The following is an 18,682-nucleotide window of genomic DNA, read 5'->3' as shown; positions in this document are numbered from 1 at the left end:
GGGATTTACGCCATGTTACAAGATCATAATAATGATAATGAGTTCTTTATCCAGGGTAGCCTCTTCAATGTTGCCTCTGCTCTGCCAGAAGGCGGCCCCGCCATTATTATTACCTTAGTGTTGTCAGGTACCAGTTTATACACCTTGGTCGTGAGGGACGTGGTGGTTAGAAATACCATGTCTAATATAATGAAAGGACTGGGTGAGAATCGAACTCGGATTATCCACAATGCCACACACCCCACAATCATAATTATCGTAGGCCATATACAGTGTTCAGTAGTGGATAAATAGGAACAGAGTTTTTTTTTTTTTATTTCAAATCAACTGATTATGTAGATATAAATGTAAAGAGGATGTGTAATGATAAGATGTGTTAAAGTGGATTCACTGCGGAACTACAATACATAGAATTGAGCCAGCGAACGATCTCTGTGGGGGGTTTTTCCAGCTTAGATTGAATCATGTTTTCATGTTTAAAGGAGATCACTTTACTGTCACCAAGTAATTTCCTATTGATGTTTTCTGCTGGCCAGCTGTGACTGTCCGCCAGATTTCACAGGCGAGCTATGCGAGACTGTCGTCGATGTCTGCCAGAGCTCCCCGTGTCTCAACAACGGTTCCTGCCTCCAACAATCTTCAGCCACATCTGAGATTGTCCATCGCTGCAGTTGTGTTTCTGGATTCATTGGCCAGAGATGTGAAACGGGTATGACCCGTTTTCAAATGTTTCACTACGACAGTTACGTTTTTTTGTGCCCATCAATAATTTGCACGCGAGGTCTACGGCAGGATGAACCACTTTTCGATTCAAATTACTACTTACCGTGCTTACAGGGACTTCGATACTTTATCAGTAATTACACCCAGCTTGGCCTTTCGATCAGTTTGTCATAAAAACATAAGACACTGAGGACTGTTCTTTGAAGAAAAGGTAAATGTTTAATGGGGTTTTCTAGGAGTAAATTCTTTCAGTAAAATTGATGTTTGTATTCTCAGCACTCAGTGTCTTACCATTTCGAAAACTGCATTTGATCTGCTAATGATATGCAATACAGACAGACAAACGTTTGTACGAAGAAAATCACATAGGATCGTTTCATGCCAAGGAAAATTGTTAACTACTTGGCATGACTAATAAGTAGCTCTACAGAGGAATCTATGTATTACTTTGTTCTTTCAGGAATAGGTACTGTTCAGCATTGCAAAGGCCGTTAGTGAAGTACCAATTAATACAGTGTCTTTTTTATTATAGAGGTGACGTATCAGGTAGCATATCAACGAGAACTCTTTAAATAAAGAGTCATTGAGATATGGACCTTATTAATATTATTGATTTATTTTTATTCAGGTGATATAGTTCTTCACTTAAAACAGTGACGAAAACTTTCGTTTCATGAATTTAAATAAGATAAGTTAAGGACATCACCTTGGAGTTCATTATAACAACGATCTGATTTTCTTTGGGGGAAAAAAAGAATAGAAAAATCTTACATATTTAATGCATTTCATTTTATGTCTTGCCTTTGAGCGTTCTTGAATATTCATGACGAATATCAGATGAAGAGGACATTGTGATAAGACGCCCTGACTCAATTACTAATAAGCTTGAATATTATAGGGGTAGAGTCATTGACTCTGTCATTTCCTTTTTCTTTTGTTACATTACCCAGATTTGAAAGGAATATTCTATCCAATTCTCTTTGAGGACCACCTTCGCAATGTGGACGGTCTGAGCAGTCGCCTTGGTAACCTGGTTGCCACAGCACTGGGTGTAACTGGCGCCACAGTTGAAGCAGTCCTATATAACATTTCATTTCATGAAGCGTCTACAGGGTAAGTGTTTGTCTTGAATCATGAGAGCAAATGAGAGCAAATTATGGTTACGAACGTTGCAATGACACCAGCTGTTTGATTTGAATTAACTTGATGATTTCATTTTATTAGATTTTATTCGATTTGATTTATGTCACGTCAACATAATCAGACGTAATATCGCATGCAATCATTGAATTCTAATGAGAGTGTGAGTTAGAACCTTTATCGTGAAATGCGGTCTCTTTACCAAAGCTGCATTAAGGGTATTCTATTCTTTTCACCTTATAAGACTCTTCTTTTATTAAAAGGTATTTTACCCCCCACTGTCACTGTTCTGAACACTCACTTTCTCCCATGCAGACAAGAATACACATACATCGGGTTCTATGCTTACCGTGACAACATGCTAGCTCGCAGCGTAGATATTGCACGTGGTCTATCCACACTCGACGTTCAGGTCCAAAACACCATTGTCCATCCGTTTAAGATCTTCGTCGTCCATTTCCCGTCATCACCGGGAACAAGCCCGCCTGATGTGGTCAGCAGTACCACAAAATCTGGTGGCGGGTCTGGAACAAATGATCTCTTGGTAAGAGCGTTATTATGGGCTCATTATCGCGAAGGAACTATAACTTTCATCTCGCATTACTGAGTCAAAAATATGACGTAATGAAATGGCTTAAATCAGGTTGTGAACAAATAATTTAGAACATAAAAGCTTTGTTGTTATTTCCTTACTCTCATACTCTATGGTGGAAATGTTGCCTAAAAATATGAACCGATTTGAAGAGACTTTCTCTTTTCGACTTGTTACATGAAATCTGATTTTTCTCTTTAAACGCAAGTAATGACGTCTGGATTGAAAGCCTACTGATTAATTCATTTTCACACTTTTGCTGTTCAAGCAGACTGGAGGAACAGGAATACCAGCATGGGGCATCTTTCTTGTTTGTCTTCTGATGTTCATCATTATAGCAATTTTTGCTATTGTAATAATCTTCAAAACTAGAAGGTACGTTGGTCTGTGCACTGGGTTTTGTTTTGGATAAACACACATTGAATTACTGATTGAATTACTGAAACTGCACTGGTTTTACACTCGAGACACAGTAACCATCACGTTTATTTCATATTTCATTTCACATCTCTACATGTCCTAAACAAAAAGAAAAAAAAATACCAACAAGCAATAATCAGCAAGATAAGGTTGGTCATGGCAAGAAAGTGTGTCAGTATATGTACACAAAAGAAAAATCTCTATAGCATGTGAAAGATGAAGGAACCGCCACAGCAAAGCTTGTGACGGCGGGTTCTAGGGAAAAAAAAAAAAATTACCAATATAAAAATTCGTTTTGCAATGGAGATGAGACACAAAGTACAAATAAAGAAACTATATAAAAGCTGAAATATCACGGTAGAAAGGGCAGAATAAGTAAAAGAAAAGAGAAAAGAAAAAGAAAAGGGGAAAAAGAGAAAAGAATGAAAATAAGCACTAATTGATAAAAATAGCATAAAAATACAGAGGTATACGAGCATGTATCATATCATGTATCATATAATCATATCATGTACATAACATATGTGTCAGCCATGAAGAAAAGTATCTAATTTTGTCTGCATGTAATCGTTCTCACCCATTACCTATAATCACTCCAGCATGCCGTCGCTGGGGTGAGAAGATTTTGTTTCATTTTGTTTTGGTTTTTTTTTCTTTGTTTGTTTGTTTGTTTGTTTGTTTGTTTGTTTGTTTTGTTGTTGTTGTTTTTTGGGGGGGAGGGGTTAAATCACCTTTAAAAAAAATAATGATAATTGTCAGATGAATCAGTAAAATGATGTCCCCTCCAAATCCTAGCTGTCTTACTCCAAAATGAAGCCACCATGGCATGTCAAAGAAAGGGCAATCCCATTTAAGTGCTTTGGCTGCCATATGGCGTTTTGGGCTTTGTTTTTGCTCTTCTGAACATATCATATCACATTTGTTAAAATACGATTTTCATCGTCCATACAGCAATTCATCCTTCTTGGATTTATGTTACTGCAGATTGTAACCACCGAGCAGGGGGAGGGTGTGGGAGCGTTTGCATTTCAGAATAGGATTCAAAGATCTTGTCGAGAGGGGGCGATCTTCCACTAAGACGAAGACTGCAAGTATATGTGACACTGCACCTCAAAACAAACAAAAAGTCGCCAGCCATGAATTTTTAGTTAAGACCACATTCTGAAAGAGCAGACTTTAAGCTTTAAAATGATGTATAAGTCAAATCAAATGGACTCTCCTAACCTATCTAAATATTGGAAAGAAAGCACAAACTCAGGAAAAGTGTGAACTGAGAAAAGAGGCTCTGAAGTACAGTGTCTATTCAAACGCTTAATCTTTACCAAACCGTGCTGGCTGTGCGATGAATGGGACAAAACAGGAAGTAAACCACCAGAGTAACAACAATGAAGGGATTATCAGATTAAACTGAAATTAAGCATGCCTCATTAACACATTCTGTCCATAACTAATGCCACCTTTCAAAGCAGTAGCACTATCCTTTTAAAAGTTATTAGAGTTGAAAGTGAAGAGTGTGGACAAGGTTTTTCAGAAATGAAAAGGGATTTTAAAGACACACCTAATCACACTGTTCTACCAAAAATGTTCGAGATAAACTGCTAAAAAAAACACACTTTCCTGCCCGTTTTATGATGCCAAATTTTAGCATAATGTAAAAGAAGACCCGCTCTTTCAGAAAATATGAAAAAGTCAAGTTCGGCTAGGTTAACCCATTTCACTTATTTTCAGTCCTTACGCAAAATCAGTGTATGCGACTTTATGTTCGTTTTGAGGTGCACGGTCACATATACATTTATCACGAATAATGGCCTACTCAACCATTGCCCGAGATTCTGTTATCAATATTTTATCACTTTATAACAATGTTACGAGAAAGTTAAAAATTCTATGTAAAACTAATGTCGAAATAGGTCATAAGGTCTGAAAACTTATTTTATTTCGTAGCTATGGCAAAAACCTTTCTCCAAAATGACAAACTTCTTCCTTTGTTGCGTTTGCAACAGGGCGAGGAGAAGAATGGACGAACCGGCAGAATCGCCTTACGCCATGAGCTTTCCCGGGACTGTCAGCAGCGCCAATGGGTCTGCGGCGTTGCCAAGTCCTCACCACAACAACAGATTCGTCAACCCGGGCTTTGAGGCCCAAGCCGATTCGGATGCGCCACACAGCTGTGGGATGTCGAACGGCATGCATGTGCAGACCAGCGTTTCTACAATAGAGAATGTGTATAGCACCATGTCAACGGCGTAGCCAGGATTTCATCTTAGGGGGGCGGTTAGTCGGCGAGGGAGCGAAGCGACCGAGCCCGAGCGAGCGGAGCGAGCGAGGGGGGGGGGGGGGTGGGGGGGAGGGTGTGGGAGGGGGGCGTCCCCCTCCCACGGTAAGAACTTTTTGCATGTTGATGTTGTAAATGGTGCAATTTGATGCATGTTTTTGCGCGTTTTATCGACGTGAAACAGTCCCACTTGTTTAAGGTTGCAGTACATTTGATGTAGATTATTATTGAACAATTTGCCTATATAATGGTATGATTTAAATACACTTCATGTATTAATTCTTTTCACTGAATATCATGAACGAGACTGAACCCGAGCGAGCGGAGCGAGTGAGGCGGGAGGGGAGGGTGTTGGAGGGATGTTCCCCCCCCCCCCCCCCAACGGTGAGAACTTTTTGCATTTTGATGTTGCAAATGGTATAATTTGATGCATGTTTTTGCGTGTTTTAACGAGTTGAAACAGTCCCACTTGTTTAAGGTTGCAGTATATTTTAGTGTAGATTATTATTGAACAATTCGCCTATAAAATGGTATCATTTAAATAATCTTCTTGTATTAATTCTTACACTGAATATCATGAACGCTGTCTGTTCAGCAATCAAACAGAAAAAGCATGCACACGAGGGTGTAGATAGGGAATATCTCCTCCCACACGAAAGTGATTTTTGCGTTTTCAGACCTGAAATTCAGCGATCTGGTGCAAATTTTTGGTGCAATACTTTTTCATCGAAGTGTTAAAATCACGGAATTTAGCTCTTATTCCGAATTTGCATCATCTATGTGTATGTACAAAGTCTAGTGAGGTAGAGCTTAGGGGAAGGGGGATTCCCCCTCCCGCTCGCGGAGCTTTTGCGTTTTTAGAATTGAAATAAAGCGATCTGGGGCACACTTTTTGTGGAAAATTCGGAAATTGTCATTCCCAAAAATGTACCAAGTCTAAAGTGGGTAACAAGCAATGAATGGGTGGCAAGATACCTCTCCCATATTCAAGGGAGCCTTTTTTTTTTTCAGTTTTAAGCTTTTAGAACTGAAATTCAACAATCTGGCACACACTTTTGTTGGAATATCTGGAAATTTGTCAATCAGAAGAGAAGTGTAGCAAGTCTGTGGAAGGAGATTCTGTATAATTTTCTGATTGCACATTTTGTGTCATATTTGGAAAACTGTTTATGTTCAAAGTGTAGCCACAGTCTACTTCTATGCATGGCGGGGGGGGGGGGGGGCGGGCGGGCACGGAGAAGGCGAGGGCGAGTGTTATCTCCATCCTTCCCTTACTATGGAACTTTTGCCTTTTTAAGGTTGAAATTGAGATATCTCGTATACAAATATTTGATGGAATATTTGGGAAGTCACCAAAAAAAAAAAAAAAAAACTGATGGGGGGGGGGAGACTGGGGGAGGAAAGGGTCGATTAAAAGGGGAAATTCCCCTTGTACATGAGGGAACTTTGAGTTTTCTGAATATAAGTGATAAGTCTTGTGCACTCAGAATTATTCATAATTTTGCGTAAATCTAAAAAGTGTACTAAGCTAGGGAAAGAGGCACAGAGGGGGAGGGTTTGGGAGGGGGATACCCCCTCCCAAGCACGAGAGATTTTGCATATTTTGAATTGAAATTCACGATCTGGTGCACACTTTGAGTGAAATATTCAAAAAAAAAATGATCTTATTTGATGAAAGGTTGCAAAGGAGACCCGCTTTATGTGCATGCATAAAGTATACACGCATTTTTTTTTCCGCCTCCCAAATCCCCGGTCCAAATCTTAGGGGGGGGGGGGGGGGGCGACCGCCCCTATCGCCCCCCCCCCCCCGGCTACACCAGTGCACCATGTATTGACAGAAAAAGGAGTCGAAGGGAAATTCCGCGCTGTGAACAAGTTTGGTTTTAAGAGAAATTTTATGCTGATACTAATAGTTTATGCTGATTTGCATAAAAAAACCGGAGAAGTAGATTTTTTTTTTCAATCTATTTGTTGAACAGCTCTCCATTCAGTTTGCACATTAATCACCATTTTTTTTTAATTTCTCCTGGGAATTAAAAATGATCTTCAGACCTGTTTTTTCATCCATTTAAGAGTATTTTTTTACGTCTCCTCCTTAGCGGACAAGTTTTGTTTTGTGTTCACTTTGAGAAAATGAAAATTAGTAAGATTTTGTGTTCAAAACTTTAATATATCTAGGTCACTCTCTCTGGACTTCTACAATTCATAATTTTTATAAGTGTCCGTTTTTTCCTCAAATTTCCAATTAATATATGAGAGTTGTGGATACAAAATTGTGTTATGGGTCACAGTCACATATGTGATTGCTTGTTTTACATTTTTATGCTTTTTTGATATTTTGAATCATTTTTACTTATTGTACAAACTACGTAATATGTAGATTAGGAGAGGATTAATGTCCATAGCTCCCTTATTATTCTGCACGTATAAGCTTTCACTATTTCCTTTGCTGAGTTTCACTCTTTGTGTATCATATGAAAGTCAAATGGAACGCACAAGAATGTGTTCTTGTTTATTTTGTTTGCTTGTTTGTTTTGCTTTCGCTTTTTATATAGCTGCACGTGCCAACTCTATGCCTTCATATAGTTGTCAAGCACAAGAGAAATTATTGCGGCTATATCTGCCCATTGGTCAGTCTCATTCGGAAGTTACTGAATGTAAATAAACTAAAGAAAGAACAATTGTGTTTAATCATTTAACATTAAATGCTAATCATTTAAAACCATGCTGCGTACTGTACTTGAAAATAGGGAATAATTAAAAAAAAAGAACCTTTGGTGTTTAGATTAGATTTAAAGTACAAAGGAAATACGGATTATATGTAAATATTGTAAATCAATGCATTTATTACAAGTTTAGCGTAGGGGAATATAATCAAGACATCATTCCAAATATTTGATATGCGACGCAGTCGTCTTTATTTATGCTCTGCATAAATATAGAAAATGTTCTGCAAAGTCACACCAATGCTGAACAACCCTGCACATGAGATTGTGATTATGTGGACTAATTTCTGCTCTATTACAGCATTGTATTGCATTTGGTTTTGTCTAGCGAATATACTACTTGCATTCAACAAACGTTGCACCGGACTCAAATGTCCCGTGAATCATATTCTTTCCAGCCATTGTGGGGGTGCGTACGGGGGTCGAAATGAAGGAGAGCCGAGAGAGAGAGGGTAAACATGAAAAAGAAAGAGAAAACAGGAGGTACCACTTGTCTTATCATTGGCAAACAAGGAAGTCTAACGAAATACACGACATGAATGAATACATGTACAAGGCACTTGACAAAGAACCCGAGCAAGATGTCACATACGGGTCAAGAAAAACGCGGCTGTGCGTGTGCGTGCGCGCGTTTGTGTGCGCGTGCGTATGTGTGTGCGAGTATATCTTTGGCGAGGATGTGGGTGTGCATGTTAGGATGTTTGTGCGTTTGTCAAGGTGCATATGTATATAGTATGAATTTGAATTGAATTTGAATTTATTCGTTTCATTTCCATTCTACATTGCATTGTTGTTTACATATTGACACATAATATTACAGTAAGATATCAGCATGATATGACAGAATATAGGGTACCGTACTTATACAAACGGAAATGGGGTGATCCAACTAAAAGCATATAGCTTGTAAAATTTGTAGGTAACCATGACGAGTAATATTCATAATTATGTACAGAGTAATTGAGAATATAACATATATACAGACTCCTGAAACATACATAACTTACATAACTTGTACATATTTACATCTTAAATGTAGTAAACACGAATGAGAAAGAGAGGGAGAGAAGGAGAGAACGAGAGAAATAGAGGAAATAAAGTGAGAACCGAAGGGGGAGAGAGGGGGAAGAAAAAGAAAGAAAGAAAGAAAGAAAGAGAAAAAATAAACAGTGGAATTAAAATGAATAGGAATTCCACATGAATAATATACCACGTAAAAGTTGCTATAAGATTACCTTATAGGGTAAAAGTGTCCAGATATCTGGTATAGAATTATAAAGGCTAGTTACATCGTAACATATTTACTTAGAAGACTTAGTTTTGATTTGTATTTGAATGTTTTGAGGCTTGTGGTTTGTTGAAGAGAATAGGCTAAAGAATTCCAATATTTTGGTCCAGCAAAAGCAAGTGCAAGTATTGTGTTTAAAGTTGGTTCTAATGGATGGCAGGTGGTAAGAAGAAGACTGCCGAGTGTAAGTAATTGTGCACTTGTTCATTCACAACAAAAAGTGACGAAATAACCTGTGGAAATTCAGAATCCTTCTAGCTGTACATAATGGATCCTAGATTCATAAAATATATATCCTGTACTTTTAGAAATTTATTTTCATAGAAGAGTTCATTAGTGTGAGAACATGATGTTGCACCAGAAATAATTCTCACTGCCCGTTTTTAAAGTAATAATATTTCATCCAAGTATAATTTTGCTGAGTTTCCCCAGGCAAGAATGCTATAATTGAGATAGGGTAGTACAAGGGTTGAGTATAGTATACGCAATATATGATAAGTGGGTTTTACAGATTGACAAATACATTTGTACTGGTCATCAGAAGCCAACAGCGATGAGAACATAGCTGACAGAAAAAATCATTGCTTTGGACTCCAAATTCTAAGCAGTCTTGTCGAAAGAGTCCTTTCTTGCAGTATGTAAAACAAGAGATGAACAGGTTGTGAATATGTCTTCTGTCAAAATTAACTTGTCAATATTGCACTTCACATTTTTAACACAAAAGATATAAAGGTATATTCCGTATAAATCGCATTATGTCATACAGAAGATCGACTCCTATCGAAGGGTGGTGATTTGGCTCAGTCGGTAGCGCGTCTGCCTCCATTATGATTATCCAAAGGACCCGGGTTCGATTCCCGTGTCCATCTGAGCAATGTTGTGTGTAATCATTCCGTCCCCAGGCCTCTAGTAAACGGCAAAACACTCTGTCCCTCTGATAGGGCATAAAATGGAGGTCTCATGTGTGAGAGAGCCACTAATACTCATGCACGTAAAAGATCCCGCTTTTACTGTGCACAAGCATCCTACCAGACGTTCCAATGAATGTTAGTTACCATTATTAAGAACAATTCTTGCCAAAAAGACTATCGTTTTCACTGGCCCGAGGTTCTGGAACAGCCTGATAACACTTTAAAAGATGCTCTGACTTTTCCTTCCTTTAAATCAAAACTGAAAATAAAATAATTTTGTCATCTTCACAAAAATGAACAAATAAATAAATCATTTTTTTTTATCCTCATAAAAACGAATAGATAAATAAGTATTTTTCTTAAGTATCAAGAGTTTGTGTTTCATTATTTGACAAATTTTTATTGAATTTTAAGCCTCTACCTATGCCTCGGCGACCCTTCCTAAAAACCGAATTGCAGACCACTTGTATTTGTTTCCCTTCCTTTCTTGGTTATGAATATCTTAAATTTACTTTCCTCTCTGCTCCGTCCTTGCTTTCGATCTTGTCCTTGTCATAGTCATTAATTCTTTCTGTTTGCTTTGCCTGCCGTCATGATATCAAAATCTTTATACACGGGGTCCTTGATGGATCTTGAGATGCCCTCATCTCCCAGAGTAATTCACAAAATTTACAAGCTATGTTTCTCTTGTAAATTTCTCTTTTCCATATAGAATTGAAAATTGTATTTCCTTACCTCTGTTGTCTAAAAATAAAGTTGATGTTATTATAATTGTATCCATATTTTGTTGAAGCTTATGTGATTCAAAGTTTCCAGTGTACTCATGTAAGCGTTATGTATATTGCTTTGGATTCCTTTATATGGAAATAAAATCATTTGAATTTGAATTTGAAAAGATCCCGTTTCTTTCATTCGTCGCAAAGAGCAGGCTGCAAAACCTAGTGAAGTGGTCCCACCTCATATAAACTGGATCCCATATGGATGATGGAAGACCAGCTCGTGCCGCTTAATATGGACTATCCAGCCATCTCCTCAGATGGAAAAAATGAAACAAACAAACAAACAAACAAACAAACAATTAACTGACTACATATTGTAAACTATTATTCATCACAACATAGTGGCCAGACCTGTAATATGACATACCTGTATGTACGCATAAATCTATTGCAAATCGAAGTCCACAAAAACAACAACACAGTATTTTGACAACATTTCAGATATTCCATGCAAACAGACTGTCCAGACTGACAATGATTCACGGAGTTGTGCCCGTGTTGTTTTTTTTTAACTATCTTATATTTCCCGCTCCGCTTGGCCTGAAAAATTAAACGTGGGAAAAGTTTTCATCTCGAGCGTGCATATTCAGTTCTTTGTACCCGTTTCCACCCCAATGAGTTTCTATATACTTTGTCTGCGTATGCATCGAAATGGGCAAAGTGTGATTTTTCTCTGATCTTTGTTGGAACAACCTAAGCTGTGTAGGTGCGACGGACAGGTTAAACAACGTGCGATGATTTGACAGTGGAAACCAACGAGTAACGACTAAAAATCTGAGTATGGTTTGAGTTCATCACGACAAAGCAGGTGGATTGATATTGAATCTGAAACACTAAGATCAATCGGCCATGGACCGATACATTCTACTTTGTACCCTGATGGCAGCCATTGTCATGCTTTCTCAGACTATGGTAAGTGAATAATGTACTCATTACAGGCCTGTTATATCATTGATAGTGCTAAGAAATACCATCAGAAATAAGACAGGCAACATGTCATACCAAAGACATGTAACGAAACGTGAAGTTGACATTATAATGACTATTATGTACCTGCATTGTAGCTGATATAAAGCCTGTGTACAGGAATTCAGGTAGGGAAGAACAAGAGACGTTCAGTATTAGTGTGTGGGGTGTATCTCCTTCGAATAAAGAGGCTCCGCTGTGCCTTGAAGACTATGTAGGCCTATAGTATACAAAAATTTAATTAACTTTGTCTTGAAAGTTTCTGCTTAAAACAATGGCAGAGGTGACTCCAAAGTAGTGCTATTCACTGAGGTTTATAATTTTAACCAGAAAGTCGAAATTAGGGAGAGTATATTTGTTTTGTATTTTGGATCAAAAATTGAAACAAAAGGATGGGAAAATGTTAGGCGTGAAGTCGTGTGGTGGACGTGATGTTGTGGAGGCATCCTACACTGACCATACAAAGCAGCCCAAGATGTCAAAATTGCATTCTGGGGGTGTTTCATCAATTTAGTCAGCGCTGACAAGTTGTCAGTCTCTGACAATTTCAGTAACATCTTTGGGTTTTATTGGTTGAGACTCTCTTGTCACTGTCTGTTACTATGGTAACTGTCAGTGACTGACAACTTGTCAGGACTGACAACTTTCAAGAAACGGTGCCCTGGCCCCCATTTCATAAAAAGATGTTAGGGTGTCAACTCTTGCTAGAATGGCAACTTCCTATAACAACAACCAATCAGGAATCTGGATTCTTGTTGTTACCATGACAATTGTCATTTCAGCAAGAGTTGCTATTGTATCAACATTTTATGAAATGGGGACCAGGGGACCGTTTCATTAAACTTTTTGTCAGTGATTTACACTGACAACTGTTAAAAGCTACTGAAATCCTTGCGTCTGATTGGCTGATAGCAAATTTGTCGGTGAAAACCTCCGACGAATTCGTTGATGAAACGCCCCCCAGATGTCAATTGTTTTGAGGGGGAAAAAATGGTTACATTTCACAGCGTGACGGTACGAAGCAGCGCGCGATGTCAGTAGAATTGCTTTGTGATGTCACAAGTATTGCTTTGTGACATCATTCGCGAATCGTATTGAAAAATGTCGTCATAAAAAGTGGCGTCATTTTACAAGTACATGTACATGTAGTAGGCCATAGAGAGTCAAGCATGCCAACATTCTGACATCACTGAAAATACCGTGATAACGTATAGATCTTTTAACTTTCAATCACTAGAGGATTTTGCAAAATAGTAATTTATATGGTTTAATCATAAAGTGCTGGGGCGATATCTTGGAAACGCTTTACACTGCACCTAATGATTATTACAGGCAAACGAGATGTCATGTGATTAATCAATATTCAACCCAAATGTGACTACAAGCATTCACGGAGGAGTGATTGGCAAACCAAATTTTGTAACTACCCTTTAGTAGCGTATCTTATCGACCCTTAGCAATCAGCTGGCAATTGATTATTTGTTGTTGTTTTTCTACCTACGCGTAGACTGCATTCTTTCTTCCCTCCAGCTTTCCTTCCCTCATTTTTTTCTTTGTTGTTGTTTTTTAATATGTTACGCTATCAAGATTGAAGCCGTGACTGTAGTCGCCTTCAGGTTCAAGCGATATCAAAACCCGGGACACCATGACAGCGGCAACGAGTGCTGCGATCCACAGCCATGGCTCTTCTGGGACCCTTGCAACGATTGCGACAACCGCTTCATCGTCTGCTTCGACACCGTCTCGAAGTAAGCCTCCTGCTGCTTTTGAACAGCTTTTTGCTCACTCTATTCCATACCATCATAATGATATGACCGGATTTCGGACAGTTCTTTTTATTTATTTATTTCCACATCCTGATAAAAAGCATTTAAACAGAAAACAACAAATATACATAGAACATGTTAGAACAATACTGTTAATGTACAACTTGTATAACAATTTGACAAGAGACAAACACATCATAAAAAACAGTTATTTCAGTTTGTGGGGGAATCAACATAGACCGTTGGTCTTTCTATGGCTGATTCCAAGAATTACAGCTAAAATAGCTACATTAATGCAATACAAAAGACTAGAAAACTAAATAGCATGAAATCTTGGTGCTGTTCACGTGATAATTTTAAATGACGAGATTTTGAATATCGTGCCTTGGTATCTATAATTCAAACATAATAATTGCAACCGTTGTAAGAGATAAAAGTTGAGCCATGCCAGATGAAATTGTCACCTCTACCAGAACAGAAAACTAGTTGGTCGTACACAAACATGTCCAGAAGAACATGAATCCAATAGCCGCAGAATGAAGCCAGTTGCTACAAGTGAAACCAACAGCATTTTTTTCTTCCATATTGGTAGTCAATATTCCTCAAAAAGATGCTATTGTCTTTTTTTAAGTAGCAGGATTCTTCTAAAACATTAAACATTTTAGACAATTCATCGTATGTTTCTCTTTTATTTTGTGTTCTAGTGATCTCAACCTCCATCCATGCACCTATGGAAGCTTCTCCACCAATCGTTTGATTGCTGATGACGATGACTTCTACTTTCCATCACCACTCGCTCCACTGGACGAGAATGATGATGACATCCCAAACCCGTATTATTTCACGACATCTAACTGGCAGGTATGCTTGACAACTTCACACTCAAACAAACAGAGCTGTACTAAACTCGTTTTACTATATATATATATATATATATATATATATATATATATATATATATATATATATATATATATATATATATATATAGCGAGAAAATAAGATGAATTTAGGCACTTATACGTCTACGTCTTGACATAACATTGTAATTTGCTCATAGAAGCTATAATAATTATAATGATGACGACTAGATGCTCTGTCAAACTAGTCGTTAAGTCCATATCTTATGTCTGTCACAGAAAATATTGTTATGCAGTTTATTTAGCAGGATGATAGTGATACTCAGTAATTCATCATATGGTCATATTTGCCTAGTTAAGGTCAAAGGAAGCATGTTATGGGTTACCACGCACAGTTCTTCCATAGGGCTCTACATGATTATCATCTAAGCATTATCGGGAATATCCATTAACACCATTGAAAAACGGGGCCCTGATGTCGTTGTCATATCATTATTATGCGATTTGTATAGGGGTGCATTTCACGAGATCGACACCCACGAGTCACACAGTCCATGAGCCCAAGAAACATACATTCCACGAGTTCGACACTATTTACAAAACAAGGCTCATGAGCTAGACAGCATTTAAAACAGGCCCACGGTCTATACACTAAGAAAACAAGGCTCATGAGCTTGACATCAGATAAAATGTGCCCACGAGCTGCACGGTTCACCTGCACGAAACGAGGCAAATGAGGCCCATGAGGTCGACACTAGGCAAGCAAGGCAAAGAGCTCGACACGAGGCAAAAAAAAAAAGGCCCACGAGCTTGATATTACATCACGGGGCTTAATGTGCGCAGTGTCGAACTTGTGGGCCTTATTTGCGTGGTGTCGAGCTCATGAACCTTATTTGCCTTTTATCGAGCTGGTGGACCTCTTTTGGCTAGTGTCGAGCTCGTGGGCTGTATGACTCGTGGGTGTCGACCACGTGGGCTGTATGACTCGTGGGTATCGAGCTCGTGGAATGACCGCTTTATTAAGTGGTGTATAGAACATACATGAACAATATTTAATATTCGTCATTTTTGCCAAAAGGCAGGCACTGCCAAACATGAGAAGAAAAGACCCCCCAGAAAAAAAAAAATAAGAATAAGAAGAAAAAATACAGAATGCAAAGGAGTAGAATGAGAACAAAAATAAGGAAATAAAAGAAGATAATGAGCATAATAAAAACAACTTGGAAAGTAGGTAAGCGAGACAAGTAAGAATACCAAAGTGAGCGTAAAGGTTTTTATGCATAGAAAGATAGAAAGAATATAGGCCTGAGTGAAAAAGTAAAAAAGAAGAGTTGAACTACAAACAGACAAGCCGCTGGGTTATTCCTAATCGAGACGAATAATGTTGTAAATGAACATTGAAATCAGCTGAAAACTGACGTCGTCAATCTTTGTGACACATCGTTTAATCATAGGATGGGTTTCGGGTCAAGATTCAAGTGTGGGATTATGACCCAACCAACGCCGACGACCTCGTCGATGAACTTGGTTTTAACTTTGTGGGAAGCCAGTATCAGCCAGCTGCGAATGAAGGGGCCGCGACAACATGGAACGAGGAAATCCTACACGATGGGCAGCAGTCAACGTATGTGTGCTTTACATCAGTTACAAATAATCATTTGCAAACTTTCAGTAATTCAAAAGAAAACAAAAACAATTTTTGATCTACACTCTTTTGTGGATAGCAAACAGGCCTCAAGAGGAATAGTGTTCTGAAGTATATATAGGCCCTACAGTGTGTAAGATTCAATTTTATGCCATTGTTCGAACAACATACCATCACGTTCCTGAATGCATTTAATGTCTTTTACGTGATTCCATTTGTAGTCATGAGAGATGATATTGGTAGCGAGACGCGCAATACCGAAAGCTATTCAATGAAGAAAATATCAGTTCTAATAAGCCAGAAATAAACTGGATTGTGCATCGTCATAAGGGTCGGTGTACCCAATGCATGGCTTTATGCCAGTAGACCGCCCACATAAACCCACACCCTGGCTTTATCGCTTGTTGATCTGTTGATGAGGTCATCATTTGAACTAGAACCTAATTTTAGAATCCATATTTCCTCACAATGCCTGCAATTTTTTACCTATTAATGCTAAGCAGTAGAAGTACACACAGATTCCAAGTGCTTTTGTTGTCATTTTGTCACGGTCCATGCAGAATCACAGTGGAGGTGAAGATCTATTGTGAGGACCATTATTACGGTCCTGAAAACGGGTGCGCCACCTACTGCTTACCTCGTGACGATGACCTTGGACACTATGACTGCGATAGCGTCACGGGTTCAAAGGTTTGCCATCCGGGATACGTCGGTGAGAACTGTGAGCAGGTAAAAACTGCATGGGAACCACTATCCGACATTTCGGTGGAAAACATTTCGACTCATGCGAGCATGTTCGTTCAGTCATTACCACTAGTTATTAGTCAGTAATGTCTGGGACCGAGTGCACATGTGTCTTATTTCTTTTCTCGTCATAGAAGCTCTCTCTCTCTCTCTCTCTTACATATGTATATATATATATATATATATATATATATATATATATATATAAAAACAATATACATACAATATACATGTGTTTGTTTGTTTGTTTGTTTGTTTGTTTGCTTGTGTGTGTGTGTGTGTGTGTGTGTCGGTGTGTCGGTGTGTATGTACGCTCACAGTAATGGTAACGTAAGATTACGTGTTTTTTTTTTAATATCATTTTCTCCACCCAGAACATTGACGAGTGCATGTCGAGTCCCTGTCTAAATGACGGCGAGTGCACCGATCTTACAGACGCTTTCAGATGTTCATGTCTCCCTGGAAGTTCGGGTATATATTCTAATGAATTGAGCTTTCCACACCTAGATTACGACGTCATCGTAAACCCGTTCTATATCTGTTATTCAGAATGCGCTTGGTTTTAATGTGGTTTTTACTGATCCTCACTGGGGGCTTGGGGTCATTATGTTCCACATTCAGTGTCTATTAAAGTCACACTGAAATATTCTTCCTGTTCAAATCCCTTTCTTTTTTTTTTTTCTTTTTTTCTTTTTTACTTCGATACTGGACTATCGGGGTTTTTTTATTATTATTATTTCTCTATATGTCCGCACCGAGTTAAGATGTTGTTAAGACAGTTAAGAATGAATGGGGTCTGCACATCAATTTAGAATAGTCTTCATCTTTTTTTTTTCTGCAAAAAGACGTTGCAAAGAAATGAAAAAAAAATATCTATTGCATTGTCACTTAGAAACATGATTCGCTGAATACATGATAAATGAATGGTGAAAATATCCTTCAACTGTTCAATCCATCACACACTATCTTAAAATGATATGACGTTATAGGATCCCGATGTGAGTTCGACTTAGACGAATGTGAAAGCGCCCCCTGCGTCAATGGAACTTGCATGACCACGCCCACTGCCTTGGACTACTACACGTGCCAGTGTGAACGGGGATTCGAGGGAGTCAATTGTGATATGGAGATAGACGAGTGCGGCTCCAACCCGTGTCAGTACGACGCTTTGTGTAACAACCTCATCGGTGCTTTCCAATGTGATTGTCCCCAGGGAACCCAAGGTAACTATTCCCCAATTAACCTTTACCCCCGATACACAGATTATACAGAATTCACTTCTTTCAAGAGTTACAAAATTTAAGATTGTGAATTTTTACCTAACCATGAGATATCATTGGTGAGCTCGTTCAGTACCAGACATAGGGGAGACTTTTTAGCTCTCAAGACAAAACAAAAACAGAACAAAAACAAAAAACAAAAACAGATAAAGATATTTGGTTGCAATAAGGCTGGAGCTAAAAGGGATCGTACAGTTCTGGTTGAGACCTAATTTCAGGTTTCTAACATTTTTAGGTGAGATAATGAGAAATCTCATATGAAATATGAAAGAGCATGCCAGTTTATGAGGAATTCAACGTTTATTTGATAAAAATTGGTTTTGAAATGGCTGAGATATCCAAAAAAGAATGATTCTAATAAAGTGTGGGACCCACACTTTGTAACGATCGCTTTGTTTTACTTTGTTTTTGGATGTTTCAGTTATTCCAAACCCGATTTTCATCAAATAAACTTTGAATTCCTCTTAAAATGGTATGCTCTGTGCTATATCATAAGTGTTTTCTTGGTATCTTGCAAAAATTCGAAAGCCTATTTTTCATCTCAACCAAAACTGTACTATCCCTTTA

At 38.3% G+C, this 18,682-nt stretch overlaps 2 protein-coding genes across 2 annotated transcripts in view; both read left to right on the top strand.

Moving 5' to 3' along the window:
- LOC140238329 (uncharacterized) overlaps positions 1 to 5,125 on the top strand; it is a 57,435-nt gene extending 52,310 nt beyond the window's left edge. Inside the window, exons 27-31 of the mRNA XM_072318263.1 lie at positions 537 to 709; positions 1,674 to 1,836; positions 2,179 to 2,407; positions 3,860 to 3,894; positions 4,879 to 5,125. Coding sequence (XP_072174364.1) covers positions 537 to 709; positions 1,674 to 1,836; positions 2,179 to 2,407; positions 3,860 to 3,894; positions 4,879 to 5,125 — 847 coding nt within the window. The remainder of the gene's footprint in view (positions 1 to 536; positions 710 to 1,673; positions 1,837 to 2,178; positions 2,408 to 3,859; positions 3,895 to 4,878) is intronic.
- Positions 5,126 to 11,733: 6,608 nt separating this feature from the next.
- On the top strand, positions 11,734 to 17,360 carry LOC140238328 (delta-like protein 1). Its single transcript, XM_072318262.1, has 6 exons — positions 11,734 to 11,766; positions 13,408 to 13,568; positions 14,291 to 14,447; positions 15,901 to 16,076; positions 16,652 to 16,820; positions 17,343 to 17,360. Exons 1-6 carry the CDS (start codon positions 11,734 to 11,736, stop codon positions 17,358 to 17,360), a joined length of 714 nt encoding a protein of 237 aa, XP_072174363.1.
- Positions 17,361 to 18,682: the final 1,322 nt, after the last annotated feature.

Source organism: Diadema setosum, chromosome 14 (genome assembly GCF_964275005.1).
Source record: "Diadema setosum chromosome 14, eeDiaSeto1, whole genome shotgun sequence".
Taxonomy (NCBI): domain Eukaryota; kingdom Metazoa; phylum Echinodermata; class Echinoidea; order Diadematoida; family Diadematidae; genus Diadema; species Diadema setosum.
The sequence above is the reverse complement of the archived record's forward strand: the minus strand, read 5'-3'. Positions and strand labels throughout refer to the sequence as shown.

Excerpts from the sequence above, each read along its gene's own strand:
- LOC140238328 (XM_072318262.1), top strand. The coding sequence starts at position 11,734 with ATGGCAGCCATTGTCATGCTTTCTCAGACTATG. Across the intron at positions 13,569-14,290 it reads TGCTTCGACACCGTCTCGAA|TGATCTCAACCTCCATCCAT; the intron begins GTAAGCCTCCTG and ends TTTGTGTTCTAG. Across the intron at positions 16,077-16,651 it reads GGGCAGCAGTCAACGTATGT|AATCACAGTGGAGGTGAAGA; the intron begins GTGCTTTACATC and ends CGGTCCATGCAG.